At 35.5% G+C, this 15,846-nt stretch overlaps 1 protein-coding gene across 47 annotated transcripts in view; it reads left to right on the forward strand.

Annotated features, from left to right (window-relative positions):
- AHI1 (Abelson helper integration site 1) overlaps nucleotides 1-15,846 on the forward strand; it is a 193,900-nt gene that overhangs the window by 67,073 nt on the left and 110,981 nt on the right. For 44 of the 47 annotated variants that reach the window (XR_014845535.1, XR_014845582.1, XR_014845552.1 and 41 more), the window contains 2 exons: nucleotides 8,264-8,460; nucleotides 12,623-12,649. Coding sequence is in view for 16 of the 47 variants with exons in the window: in XM_085025255.1 (XP_084881381.1) it covers nucleotides 8,264-8,460; nucleotides 12,623-12,649 (224 nt within the window). In the remaining 31 variants the exon portion in view is untranslated. Of the gene's footprint in view, nucleotides 1-8,263; nucleotides 9,347-9,966; nucleotides 10,344-12,622; nucleotides 12,650-15,846 lie in introns of those variants that run through there. The other 3 variants (XR_014845614.1, XR_014802930.1, XR_014802937.1) reach the window with 3 other exon arrangements.

Below are 15,846 nucleotides of genomic sequence, written 5' to 3' on the forward strand. Positions count from 1 at the left end.
TGGTTTGAATATTGACACATAATAAGTATACGTGTAGTATTTTAAGTAGGGTCAGGTCTTAGTTTGGGAAGTTCTCGGCATTATTTGATAATCCCAGGTAATGAGCCTAATTTTTCACTAGGTGGCAGTAGCTCCTCTGACTCAATATTAACTCTGGAGGTCTTTTCAGAGTATCTTAACCAAAATAAATCTTCCTTGAGCATCTGTGGTGTGTGAAGTTGCATAGGACTGTGAAACCCAGGAATCAGGACCATGTTCTTTTCCAATCTTCGTGCTTCCTAAACAGTTGATTAAACCTGTGGAAGAGTTTTAGTTAAACTGAAATGAATCTACCATTGACACTAAACTTGACTTTATTTATAGATTTCAAATTCATTAATGATCACTGGCACTGCCATTGTTGATAGCCTTAGTTTTCACATTATGACATGCTTTATCAGAGGTCAGAGCAGTATATACTGCTACATTCCTATAAAAATTTTGTTGTATAACTTGCTCAGTTATAAAAAGCCCATGGTGTTTATAAGACCCTGTGTCTAATGTAGTACTATCTGCTATGTTACTGATGTGCAATAAATACTTGAAATAAGAATTTAAAATCCCATAGAATATCATTTTTCTCTTACACTTTGTAGAAATCTAGAATGAAAGGCATGATCAGTTAATAAATTTGGGGCTAATAATGATAGTGGTGGTAGTAGTAGTAGCTAACATCAGGCATTTATGCTATCAAGTATATATTTATTGATTTATGTATTTATTTATTTAGTAAGTATCCCCTACTCTCATATACATTTTATATACATTATCTCATCTAGTCCTCTCAGATCCCCACAAAGTGAATGCCATTATTATCTTCATGTTGCAGATGGTAAAACTGAGGCACAGAGAGAATGAAGTAATTTGCTTGAGACATACAATTGGTAAACTGATTATCGGGCTGTCTGACTTCAAAGCTCATGCTCTTGAAACATTAAACTGTCTGTCACAGCTACTTAATTTAGTCTTTGTATTTCCTAGTTCATGAAGTAACTTAACTCAAGAAGGTAGCCAAATATATCTGTGGTGAAATGTAGTGTTTGCTTTCAATTTTAATCTTTAGGAAGACCCTTTATTAAAAGAACTTTGATTATCTAATATCATCATTAATTGTTCACTCCTTTACAAGTGTTGGGGTAATTTTAATGCTTCAAACCATTATATTCTCATATAGTCCAAAAATGAATTCTCTTTATTATGTAGTATTAAGTTTTAATGTAACTGCTTTTACAATATGTTTGCAATAAGGTAATGTCTAGTTGAAATAAATTTAACATCTATAGCTGTATATATAATTTAATGGTGTTCTTGAAGTACTCACCATGAATGATTCAGAAGTAAGTTCAGATATTATAATCCTCACACTCGAATAAGATTATGCAGTACCATTTATAACCAATTGTAGGTCAAAGTTTTAGGTATCTATAGCTAGCCTGGTAGGAAATATTAGGAGTTCAAGATGCCAAATTTTAAGATATACTGAAACTGCCTATTTCTTGGTCCTGTCCTGAAGCATCTCTTTTAGTATTCCACCCCTGATGGATACTCTGATTCAGAGCATATGGAGAACATAGTCAATTTAACGGCTGTGAGAACAAACAAGAATCCTGAATTCATCATCCAGGCATTTTCTTATGCTTATATTGGTGCTTTTTAAAGTGCTCCCAAGAAGAAAGACTGGTACTGTTCAAAATAGACAGCAGCATGGTGGGAAAGACTGAAGTAGGAGTTAGAGCGTTTGGGTCTAGACAAAGTGTCATCACTTTCAGTCTTACACTGATCAAAATGTAGCATTTCTACATCTGTTTTTCCACCTGAAAAATTAAAATAAACCTATTCTATTTTATCTCAGTGTTTTATCAAAGGGTAAAATGTAACTATAAAGCGAGGCATGAGCACAGATAGATGAACCAGGCTGCAGCAGGGAAATCCTAGCCATTTTCTGTAGCACAGTACATGTCCCACACCTTCAGTTGAATAGCATGCTGTGTGGTAATTGATTGATAATGGAAAAGGAAATCAACAAAAGTGCAGTCCGTGTACTTCAGGGGATATGGAGATGGTGTATCATATTTTGATGTTCAACTAACAGATTTTCCAAACGATGGTAGACTCTCTCGTGTTGGGTTGGCTTTGAGACATAATAAATCTTTTACACTTTCTTGGATAGCTTTTTTTTTTTTTTTTTTTTTTTGTCTTTTTGTCTTTTTTTTGTTGTTGTTGCTATTGTTGCTATTTCTTGGGCCGCTCCCGCGGCATATGGAGATTCCCAGGCTAGGGGTTGAATCGGAGCTGTAGCCACCAGCCTACGCCAGAGCCACAGCAATGCGGGATCCGAGCCGCGTCTGCAACCTACACCACAGCTCACAGCAACGCCGGATCGTTAACCCACTGAGCAAGGGCAGGGACCGAACCCGCAACCTCATGGTTCCTAGTCGGATTCATTAACCACTGCGCCACGACGGGAACTCCTGGATAGCTTTTTGAACAGTTTTATTTGTGACACTTATAAGTTCCCCTTGATGTATAAACCATATCAAGGAAATATAAAATTATTAACAGCCCCTGAAACACACTCAAGCTATTAGAATTGAAGTATTACTCAATACAACGTTTTTGGTCTGAGACAATTTCTTAAGATTAGCTAAAGCAGGAACAAGTCAGGCCCAGTAAAATACAGTAAAAAATTATAAGCCCTTGAACATTCTTGTCTTAGTTTGGACTGCTGTAACAAAATACCGGAGACTAGATGACTTGTAAACAACAGAAATGTACTTCTAACAGTTCTGAAGATTGGGAAGTCCAGGATCAAGGCATTGATGGATTCTGGTTCATAGACAGCATCTTTTAAGCTGTCACCTCACATGGTGGAAGAGGCAAGGGAGCTCTGTGGGCCTCTTAGAGGGTGCCAACATTCACAAGGGCCCACCCTCATGGCCTGATCACCTCCCAGTGGCCCCACCTTCTAATACTGTCACCTTGGAGGTTAGGGTTTCAACATAGAAATTTTAGGGGAACACACCATTCAGACCACAGAAATTCTCTTCACATAGCAGAGGTTGGAGGAAGAGAAGCAGGACACTGCATAACTGCTGTTTGCTGGGAAATACAATAGACCTACCAGCTGCTAGCAATCATATTATAAATTAGAAATATTTATAAGTAAATTAGGCACCCAGTAAGATAACTGTACACACTAACAGGGCTATGTATAATAACAGGTCTTGACCAAAGGAATTCATTGTTGAACCCAGAAGAAGTATTAGTGTTAATAGAGTGGAAGAGAAAAAAACATGCTGCTTTTTAGCTGTACTTTACTATGAAGTCAATAGCCCAAGTACCCATGGGTCTCAATAATAACAAACCTTGTATTCTCTTCAAAACACAAAGAGCACAGGATTAGAATATCTTATTTCCTCCTTTCTTCCTCCTATAAAGATAAAAATCTCCTGAGAAAACCACATTATTTTTTATAATTTTTTAAGGCTGGAGCATACACAAAAGCACTGAATTTATCATATAAATCAAAAAAGAGTGTCAGTTATGAAAACTTTTAAGAATTTTTTAATTGTATAAAATCTAGAATCCGCAGTTATAGGTGATGGTAGGTAAATTTAGAATTATTTTAACAGCCATAACATTCCTTTAATGGAGTTGCCACCTCTATGATCTCAGCACCTTGTCCACTGCTCTGCTATACCGCTTAGCACATAGCAATTTCTTGTTGACCTTCAAAAAGTCAGACCCCAGGATGGGGCCAGTGTCTTTGTCTTCCCAGAGTCTACTCTAGGGCATGCCTCAGGGTCATGGAAACGTAGGGATGGGACTATTAAAATTGTGAGTTTTAAACATATCAGTTTGGGTTAGGGCTAAGTTTTAAACATACAGAGTTAAATTAGCACAAAGCAGAGAAAATGACAAAGTAAAGAAATACAGTTACTTAATTGCAGCCTCATACTCTTAACCATGGCCTATATAAAAATGTTTTAGAAACCCATGAAATATTGCAAGCATAGAGCTTGGCAGAATTTCAGAAATCATCTTTTGTACCTGTTTTACAGAGAAATAATTTATATAGTCTTAAATAGAGATTTGTGGTGCATGGGGGAAAGGAAGAATGCAAGAACTTGTAAGCAGCTTCTGTTGGTGGTACCTGAGGAACTAGGTCTTTATGGATATTTCTGCAGCTTTTGTAAATGGCTGTCTTTACAGAACTAGAGGTGATAAAGATTATAAGGTAGAGTATTACTTTGACTCCCTGAAATCCAGTTGGATGGCTTTTGTATAGAAAATTCCCTTCAGACAGCAGAAACAAGTATTCGTAATTGTTTGGGGTTTATTTTTGTGATCTGCTTCCATTTAGGCCATTTTAATCCTTTCTGAAAGACATCTTAATGCTTGGGAAAAATAAAGAAATAGATAAATAACTTAAGTAATGCCTTTTGTTATTTTTTACTAGTTAAATAAATTCCTTTTTTTAAAAAAGGAAAATAATACCTGTTTAACATAACACAATACTTAGAAAATACAGTTTGGCAAAAAGAATAAAATAAATACCAAAATCCTACTTTCCTGTATAACCATTGCTTATTCTATCAGTGTATATGCTTCTATGCATACTTACTCACTTGAAACTCGAAGTGAAATCATGGTTGGCTAATGTATATCTGGCAAGTACAGAAATAATGGGAGTCAGAAACTGCTATTAAATAGTTAAGGCCAGTTTTATTTTCCATTCATCATAGCAAAAGCAATGAAATGTTAACAGGACAATTTGGTGGAGCTCCCCTGTGGCTCAGCAGTAATGATCCAAACTAGTATCCATGAGGATTCGGGTTCGATCCCTGGCCTTGCTCAGTGGGTTAAGGATCCAGCATTGCTGTGAGCCGTAGTGTAGGTCTCAGACCTGGCTTGGAACTGGCGTGGAATTGGCATGGCTGTGGCTGTGGCGTAGGCCAGCAGCTACAGCTCCAATTTGACTCCTAGCCTGGAAATTTCCATATGCCATTGGTGCAGCCCTACAAAATAATAATAAATAATAATAATAATTTTGAAAAGCAAGTAAGGCAAAGATTATAGAACATGATTTTGATGTGTTGAGTCTTTTATCTCTGACCCATCTATTCATGTGTAAAACTCCAGTCCATTGAGCACTTTTCTTTTATAGCTTCACAGTTTCTTTTTGTTCTTTAAACAATTTTGTATTTGAGGTAAATAAATGTCATGAGTTTTATGAAAAGGAGTCCAAACCATATACTGAAAACAGCAGTCAAACCCGCCAAAATCTAAGTGTAGAAACAGCTATACTTGCATCTGAGAACAATGGTTAGCACTGAGGAATGGGCATCTCTGCAAGGGAGGATTGTAAGCAGGTCCTGTCCCTCAGGTATGTCCCCTAGGTCTTACCACCATCAAGGTCTGTAGGGAGAGAGCGCCAGTTATCACGGAGCTACTCTCACTTAAAACATGTAAATGAAGTAGTACATGATGTAAAGATCAGAGACCTCAAACTTTTTACAGGTGTTGTCTCAAATTCATGCTTCATGAAACCAAGGTTGATAACTACAAAGCGAAAAGGATCTTCCTTTTGTATATTCATTATTTTGCCTTATAAGCTTTTTTCTTCCAATTCATAATTGGAGGGAATTTCCATCATGGTAATTAAATATCTGTATATAATTTTAGTGCTGAATTCTCTTTCATTAAGTGAATGCACTATAATTTATTTAAATAACTATTTTTTGCACAATCCCACTGTTACATCTTTTTAATGGTTTAGACAATACTTCAGTACACACCTGGCTGCCTTTACTCAGTTTGTTCCTTGAGAAAAACGAAATGGTTTTTACACCAAGTTAGTTGAACGGGAAATAGAAAAAGCATCACTAATTTGCCTGTGTCCCCTTATTTCTTCTTTAATTATTAGTGAGGGTAAATGTATAGTTCTTCTTTTGTGATTTTTTTTTCTTAATGATCATTTGCCCCTTTTTCTGTTGGATTATTCATTCTTAATTGATTTTATCTGAATATTAAGCCCTTCTATCGCTTTTTTTGTGAGCGGTTTTATTGAGGTATAATTAACGTTCAATAAACTGTTTATACTTTAAATGCACACTCTGGTAAGTGTAGACTTATTTATATACATGTGAGACTGTCACCTCAACCAGAGTAATAGGCATATCCCTCATCCCCCAAAGTTGCTTTGTGCTCCTTGGTCATTCTGCCCCGCCTCCCCGCTCCACCAGGCAAACACTATGATTTAATTTGCATTTTCTAGAATTATGTAAGTGAAACAGTGTATATCATGTATTGTTTTCTGTCTTTCACTCATAACTACTTTGAAGTCCATCTGTTTTAGAGTTTATCGGTTGTTTTTATTTCTGGGTATTTTATTGTGTCGTATATCACAGCTTGTTTTTCCATTCACCCGTTGATAGGCATTTGGGTTTTATCCAGTATTTAGCTCTTACAAATAAAGATGCTATGACTATTCATCTACAAGTGTTTGTGTAAACATATGCATTTTCCCTTAAATAAATTCCTCAGAGTAGAAGGGCTGGCTCTCATTGCAGACATATGTTTAATGTCTTAAGCTGCCAAACTGTTCTCTGAAGTGGTTGCACTGTTTAACCTTCCTACCAGCAGTGCATGTTTCAGTATCTCCATACCTTTGCTAAATTTGATATGGGCATTCATTTTAATTTTAGCCACTGTAATAGGTATGCAGTGCTATTTCCTCGTGGTTTTAATTTGCTTGTCCTTAATGACTAATAATGTTGAATACCTTTTCATGTGCTTATTTATTGTCCATATGTCTTATTCAGATCTTTTGCCCATGTCTAAAATTGGCTTTTTTGTTTTCTGATTATTGAATTTTGAGAGTTATGTTTCCTACGTATAAGTGACACTCTATCAGATGTATGATTTGCCAGTATTTCTCCCAGTCTTTGACTTTTCTTCATGAGTAATAGACATTTGAAATTTTTATGAAGTCCAGTTTATTTTTTCTTTTATGGATTTTAAGGTTACATAATTATATAATCAAGGAAATGCTATTTTAAATGATCACTTTCTATTTTTTTCCTCCTTTGTACTTATAAACAGGCATTTAAAGTTTTTCAGATTCATTTATTTTAAGTGATCAAAGGAGATAACGTATGTGAAAGCATCCTAAAAATCGTAAAGTATGATACAGATACTGTTGCCCTCATCATCATCATTGTATAAATATTCACCCTTTGGAGTCCCCATTGTGGCATAGTGGAAACAAATCCAACTAGTATTCATGAGGATGTGGGTTTGATCCCTGGCCTCGCTGAGTGAGTAGAGGATCTGGCATTGCCGTGAGCTTGGTGGAGGTCACAGATGCAGCTCAAATTTGGCATTGCTGTGGCTATGGTGCAGGCCAGCAGCTACAGCTCCAATTTGACCCCTAACCTGGGAACTTCCATATGCCACAGGTGTGGCCCTTAAAAGCAGAAAAAAAAAAAAGTTCACCCTTTGAGCCATCTCTGCCGTCTATTCCACTCTAGGAAATTCAAAGAAAGAATTCTTAAAAAATGAATTATGAAAGTATTTATTCACACATGGTCTGTGATGAGGGAAAAGAAAAAACACTGTAAATATTTAGCAGTAGAATACATAAATAAATTATGGTGCTTCCTTAGATAAGATATTGTAAAGCATTTATAACTGATAATTACATAGTTGTAGAAAATGAAAAATTTACATTTAAATTGAAAAACTATTGTGCTTACACTATGATGTTTTACATAAAATGTGCATGTGTGTAACAAGAGAGGTATAGGAGTATGAAAACAGTTATTTTAAGGGGATGGATTTATGAATAATTATATTTTTAAATTCTTCTTAATTCTATTATACTGTGCCTTCAATTTTTTATATGTTTTCTGTATATATCTCTTTAAACTTAGGGTCCCATCCCAATTTGTTATGTTTCCCATACCAAGATACTGCATGGCTTTTAAGACTAAATTATACTACCTGACATGAAGTTATCTGTGAAATTATTACATTTCCTTCTCTGTTGTTTACAGTATTTAATAATTCTACTTTTTGTTAGTCACGTATTATTATCACCCAGTATTTAAAATGTATTATGCACTTTTTGATCATTCATTTAATGCTGCAAGTTCATGGCTTAATTATTTCATTATGCTTTTGCTGTGATGATTTGAACTAATTATGGACTAATTTTTCCCAGTTGCCCAGCAGGAGGCTGAAATGTTCAAACGCTACAATGGAACATTTCCATTACCTGGAATACACCAAAGTCAAGATGCTTTATGCACCTGCCCTAAACTGCCTCATCAAGGCTCTTTTCAGATTGATGACTACGTCCCCACTGAAAATTCTTCAATGAAAATGCAGCAAGTGAAACAGAGGCTTGATTCTGTCACAGTATGTTTAATTATTTTATGCAGTTAAGAAGTTGGAAATTTTAAAACCATTTTGATTTGGTTTTAATGCTACTCCAATACCTATTCATTGAATGGAGTAGTTAACTTAAAACTAGACCTTCTTAGACTTTTATAGTTCATTTCTGGTACTTGTTTTAAAATTGCTAATAACCGCAGTATATAAACAGAACTTAGTATAATCTATTATGCTGTCTTGAGTTGATATATCTGTAAAGATCAGCCCAGGACCTCTATTTTGAAATATGTATGTACATGTGTATGTGTCTACATGTATACAACATGCAGAAACACACACACCAAATACCAACATGGGGAAATATTTACATGAAATTTATAAAAGGAACCACCTTCTTAATAGGCGAGAACTAAATAATAAAGAAAATAGATTTCCACAAAGAAATGGATAAAAGAAACATGTACTTCTACAAGGAGTATGTACAATTGTTTCATAAGCATATTTTAAAGTTCTGTATAATTCCTAAGAAAAGTAGTGCTACAGAAACCAGATATTGTCTATAAAACTGGAAAACAGATAATGAAGATGAGGAGAATACTTAGTTAAAAGTCCTGTAGTATCTGTTAGTAATGAATTGTTACACAATCTTTCTCATAGATAAGTGGTAAAATGTATTGGAAAGCTTCAACATTCTTTCAAAGACTTATGCTCTTTGGCCATAATAGTTCTTTTAGTGAGAATTAGCTTGAGCTCCTTGAAGACAGAGACTTCGCAGGCTCGTTCCTGTCCCCCCTTTGATACAGTGCCTGGTACTTAATAAATATCATCTGTTCAGAGTTTCCATTGTCACTCAGAAGTAACAAACCTGACTAATATCCATGAATGTGGGTTTGATCCCTGGCCTCGCTCAGTGGGTTAAGGATCCAGCCTTGCCATGAGCTGTGGTGTAGGTCGAAGACACAGCTCAGATCTGGTGGTGGTGTGGCTGTAGCATAGGCGTGGGAACTTCCATGTGTCGTGGGTGTGGCCCTAAGGGAAAAAAAAAATCATCCTCTCACCTCCTCCTTTGATAGGAATATTGACCAGTTTTAAACCAGACGTAGAAGGAACTACGTTGAGACGTCTTTGGTTCTGGAGAGAGTTGGAAGTTAGCAGAGTGCAGATCACATTCAGGCAGTGGGTTTAGGTTTAGGTGGAGTATGGGGGAAATTTTCTTATATTTCTCAGTGTATATTTTAGAATATATGACATAAATTAGTATTTCAATGTTGTAATTCTTTGTTTTAACATTTTAAAATAATTGAATAATGCACAGTGTTCCAAATTTTAAAAGGAAGTATGAGTAGATAAATGAAGTGTTTTTTGTTTTTTGTTTTTGTTTGTTTGTTTGTTTTGTCTTTTTAGGGCCACACCCGCAGCATATGGAAGTTCCCAGGCTAGGGGTCCAATTGGAGCTGTAGCTGCTGGCCTACACCAGAGCCACAGCAACGCTAGATCTGAGCTGCATCTGCGACCTACACCACAGCTCAGGGCAACGCTGGATCCTTAACCCCCTGAGTGAGACCAGGGATTGAACCCTCAATCTCATAGTTCCTAGTCAGATTCGTTTCCACTGCGCCATGAAGGGAACTCTGATAAATGAAGTTTTAAAAATTAGGGAAAAGTATTTCTTCACTAGGAAAAAAAAAATGGCCCTTGCCTAAAATCTTGCATGGCAGAAAGACTTCATCTACAGACTTCAGAGCTACTCACAGATAGGTATATAAAGGCAAGCTTCCTACAATCTGTCAGTCTTTAAGCTGTAGAAACTAACATCCTGAAATCACCTTAGTCTTATAGCTTTTCTCCTACAACATCAAATATAACTATCATCCTCAGGTGTATGAAAGGATGTAAGTACAAACAAAGTAGATATAAAGGAAAAATAAAATCAGAAAAAATATTTTTAAGATATGAAATCAAAGATGAGGGAAGTAAATTGATAATTTACTATAAGAAAAGAACTTATTTTTCTTTGAATCACTAACTTATTTAACTTTTACTAAATCTTTTAAAAGCTATTTAGATAGTATATTTGCTTTTGGGATTGAGGCTGCCTTTGGAAATGAAAGCTTTGTCTATTTTCTGGGGTTTTTGAAAAACCGTGTATTTCCCATGTTAGGGGAATTCTCCACATTTTTTTTTCAAATGTTATCTGCAGTTTATTTTCTTTCAAGATGTATATATTATGTATGGGAATAAAAATAAAATGTCTTCTTTATTCCCATGGAAGTGCCGTTCTTTTTATATTTTGCAAGCATTTAGGTTGACTGTATTCTCATCTTTTGTCACAATGCCTTTTTTCTTGTTCCTAAATTGTGTTTTGGCAGGCCCCAAATTCCTTTTTCTATTAGGTTTATTACTTAGTTTATAAAAGGCTATGTTGCTGAGTTTCTATCTAGAAATTTAATAGAGAAGACTGTGTGAGTTCTGTATTGTAGAAGACTCTCTCACTGGCGATATTTCTTTCTTTGTAACCACAATAAGAATGTTTTTCTAGTAAAATATAGTTCAAGTTTAGAGTATGATTTGTGTATGTGCAAATTGCATAATAAATTTAGCTCCACAGGTATTTAACAGGTGTTTACTCATGAATGAGTAAAGAATACCAGAAAGAGACAATTTTCAGTTCTTGGTAGCTTTATCATTTACTCATAATAAAACTCATTTAACTGTTTCATGTGGCTAATGCTCTAGCAGTACCTAAAAGGCATATTGCAACCCCAATTAAGACCTCACAGGTAGGCAGTAACTTGAGAGCACTGGCAGAGTTCATTCTAAGTTTCCAGATCCAGAAATTGGGTCTTTTCACTGCATCCACAGCTTCACAGAATCCGAGGTACCTGCTAAGAGTAAGCAGTCCGACAAAAAGTTGATTTATTTATAGACATCTTATAATAAAAAGTATGTCTCTCTGGCTGTCTGAGCACTCAAGACCACTCTCCCATTTTAAAATTTACCTGAAATTCAGGTAAATGATCACAGAGTTGATTGTTAAGCAGAGTCATAGTAATAGTGATTGAATAGGTTTAAAAATGCTTTTTGCCAATTTGGGGGAAAAAAAGATTAATTTTCTCTACTCCGCAGGAGGTTTCACTTTATAATGATTGCTGATAATTAACATCTATTTAATTATGAGTAGTAACTGACATTACAAGTTCCTAGTAATGTGCTAAATGTTTTTACACATTCATCATACTTAATCCTCAGAAACATCCTATAGTGTGGGTGCTAGTATTATCCCCGTTTTCCAGAGGATGGAGTTGAGGCTTGCAGAGATCAAGCAGCACCACCAAGATCACGCAGATGGAAGCATCAGAGCTGAAATTCAGTCCTGGCAGTCAGAAGCCCATGCCCACAGTTTTACTGTCTCCTTTTAGTGACTGAAATTACTAATATCCTTTTGAGGTAATGTCTGTCCCATAGCAATTTCTGGATTGGGAAAAATGATGGTCCTTTTTTTCAGTTCCCTTTTTTCCTAAACTCCAAATTAACTGTTATAATTCTTCTCTAGTTCTGTACGAGGCTGGTGATATATGCTAGTTAACCTTACCTGGACTTGAGTATTATTCATGTCTCCTTAGCAGCAGATTTTCAAATCATCTATTTTATGTTGGCTTTTACTAATTTATTTTTTAAAGTGACCTTTTCTCAGCCTTATCTCTTTCTTAGCTCCTTCAGTAATATACTTTACTCTTTAGTAGTGTTTTTTATTAGATTTCCTCTGAAATAAATTATTAACATGGAATTATATGTATGGATATTGTTATTGATAGAGATAAATACACTGCTCTTCAGAGTGTGTCTTTTAGATCGTTACTGTTCCAGTACAGAATTTTCGTATTTATGCTGAGTTTATTGAGGAGACAAGTTTTTCTTTAGACAGATGATGTAAGCTGTCAGTACCTTTTGTTTTGGCAGGTCAGGTTTACGAGTCATATCATTGAGTCTCTTTAATTTATACTCTTTCCAGCTCATTGGAAACAATGCAGAGTGATACCTGCAGGATGATAGATTTAAAAAAACACTTTCCAAATGTTGATTTGGGTTATTAAAAGATTAATATCTGAATATATTTAAAAGTCAATATTTTACTAAAATGAAATTATGAGCATTTCTTTACTTATTTCTATTGTATTTCTTTTAGGAGGTGATACGAGCCTGTGCTGCAAAGGTCAGTAGTTTTTATTACCAGAAAGATAACTTTAGTTTCCATTGTGATGTACCAAAGAATTGAAACATACCCTTCTTAAGTTTTTAATAGAACTTTTACCAAAACTCATCTCATATGTATTTTCTGTATTTGAACTTAAATTTATCAAGGAATCATAACACTAGAACCAGAGAATTTAGCAAGTAGCTTATTATTTTTGAAGATTTAAGAATATTAAGCAATTGGGATATATTTTCAGTAAAGGGCCAGGAAGATTATTTCCTTCTTGAGAAAAATACTATATGATACTTTACAGGTAAGAGACGCCAATACAGTTCCAGTGGGTGAATACTGAGTAAAGTATATAAGCTCTGAGATAAATGTATGCTGCACATGAATAGCAATGATATGCCATGCTGATAATGCTCTTGATCTTGATACCATGGTATCTTGATACCATGTTTCATACTTCTTTTCCCATTTAACTATAATAATCCTGAGAGACAGATTAGATACTATTGTTATTCCAATTTTAGAAGGGAGGAAACTGAGGCTGAGAGAGGTTAAGGGATTTGCCCAAGACCTCAGTTTGTCTAAAAGTGGAGGTATGCAAAAAGGCTCTTGGTTATTGAAGTTTCAACTAAATTGTATCTGAGATGCTTTCAATACAGCAACTCTCTTCCTTTTACAAGCAGTTATTTGATGTACAACCTTTAATTCAGTTGTCAAGAAAAAAGTTTTGTTTAAAAGAGGTGGAATGACACCACATGTTTGTCCTTCCCTCTTATTTTCTTCTGTCCATTCCCAAAGTTCAGTTGAATAATTAAACATTCATTTATTTATCAAACAGAATTATATATGTCACAGAGTGAAAGTGAGATCTTCAGAAGGGAAAAAATTAAAATGGTATTAGTGCGTTCAAAAGCTGCTTTATATAATGTCAGTGCGGTGGAAATACTGCTTTTATTCAGTAGACATCTCCTACCACGTGGCAGGTGCTTGGAATACAGAAATACGTAGGCTACTTATTGTCTCTTTCCACATGGGGCATCTCATGGAGGAAATGTGTCAGAAGACACTGGGCTTATCCCATCACTGAGCTGTCCAGTATCAGTCAGGACCCATCATTTTTTCACCTAATTATCACAAGTCAACAGGAAATAGAATATAGACAAGGGGAAGGAAGATGGGGGGAGAAAAGGAGAACAAGCTATATTCTGACTTGGCTGCAGATGTTCAGGAAACTTGTTCCTGATAGCAATGATTGGTGTAATGATTGTAGCTCCAAGATTACTAGGTCTTCTTAAGTATGTATAGAATATAAAACTGGAGTCAAAAACTAGTTTATTCTCTAGATTAGCAGTTCAGTGCTATTTCTCTTGATTTTAACAAATATATTGTATACCCTTCTTTTGAAAAGCTGTCTGAATGTCCAAAGACTAAAGTGTTCCACACATATTTGGCCAGGCTTTATGGAGAATGTGCTCTGCTAATCTGGAAACGCCCCGAGGATGGGTGTTCATGTCATTCATCTTTGTATTCTTAGTACTTAGCAAAGGCAGAATAAATAGTCAGTGGAAACATGACATATTTGGAAGTTAATCAAGGTCTGGAAAGATTGACCTGTTAGTGTCTTTAGTTATCATTTTTATGACAGTTTTATTGAGATATAATACACATACCATAGTAGTCATCCTTTTAAGGTGTACAGTTTACTGGTTTTATCATATACACAGGGTTCTGCAGCCATCATTACCGTCTGATTTTAGAACTTTTTCATCACCTCCAAAAAGAACCCCCATATCTCTTAGCAGTCATTCTCCATTTCTGGGTAGGAGTGTACACACACACACACACACAATCCTCAGGTTCCTGGTAAGCACTAATACACATTCTGTCTCTATAGATTTGCCTATTCTACACATTTTATATAAAGGGAATCATGAAATACGTGGTCATTTGTAGCTAGCTTCTTGAGTTTAGAATAATGTTTTTATTGATCCTCTGTTTGTGGCATACATGAGTAGTACTTTTTGTCAAAGAAGATTCCATTATGCAAATATACTGCATTTTGTTTACCCATTCATCAGCTTATGGACATTTGTGTTGTGTATACTTTTTAGCTATAAAAAGTATAAGAATAATGCCACTTTTTTAGCTATAAAAAGTATAAGAATAATGCCACTATGAAATGTGTGTACAAGACTTTGTATAGACATATGTTTTTATTTCTTTGGGGTATACATCTAAGAGTAGAATTGTAAGGTCATATGGGAACTCTATGTTTAGTATTCTAAGAAACTGCTTTCTAAAGTAGCTGCACCATTTTAGAATCCTACTAACAGTGGTTCTAATTTCTCATCATCCTGGCCAATACTTGTATTTTTCTGTCTCTTTTGTTATAGCCATCTTAGTAGATGTGGAGTGGCTTCTCATTGTGATTTTGATTTGCATTTTCCTAATGACCAATGGTGTTGAGTATTTTTGATGTGCCATTTTTATATCTTCTTTGGAGAGGTATCTGTTTAAATCCTTTACTTGTTCTTTAAGTTATTTCTTTTTATTGTTCACTTTTAAGAGTTCTTTATATATTATGGATACAAGTCCCTTGTCAGATGATTTGCAAATGTTTTATCCCATTTTGGGGTTATACTTTCACTTCTTTTTTTTTTTTTTTTTTTTTCTTGGTGCGCGCGTGCCTGTGTGTGTTTTTGCCTTTTCTAGGGCCACACCCATGGCATATAGAGGTTCCTAGGCTAGGGGTCTAATTGGAACTGTAGCTGCTGGCCTACACCACAGCCACAGCAACTCGGGATCTGAGCCTCATCTGCAACCTACACCACAGCTCACGGCAACACCGGATCCTTAACCCACTGAGCAAGGCCAGGGATCAGACTCACAACCTCATGGTTCCTAGTTGAATTCGTTAACCACTGAGCCATGATGGGAACTCCTCCTTTCACTTCTTGATGGCATCCTTTAAAACAAAAAGATTTTAATTTTTATGAGGTAAAGTTAATGGTTTTTTTGGTGTCACTTGTGCTTTTGCTATAATATATAAGAAACCATTGCCTAACCCATTGTCCCAGAGTTTTACTTCTGTCTGCTAGGATTTTTATATTTAAGCCTGCGATTACTTTGAGTTAATTTGTTTTAATATGATGTGATATAGAGGTATAATTTTATTCCATTGGCCATGTGACTGTCTAGTTGTCCCA

Source organism: Sus scrofa, chromosome 1 (genome assembly GCF_054392235.1).
Source record: "Sus scrofa isolate SSC_HxYL_T2T_F1_AM1 chromosome 1, Sscrofa_HxYL_maternal_Yorkshire_Landrace_v2.0, whole genome shotgun sequence".
NCBI lineage: Eukaryota > Metazoa > Chordata > Mammalia > Artiodactyla > Suidae > Sus > Sus scrofa.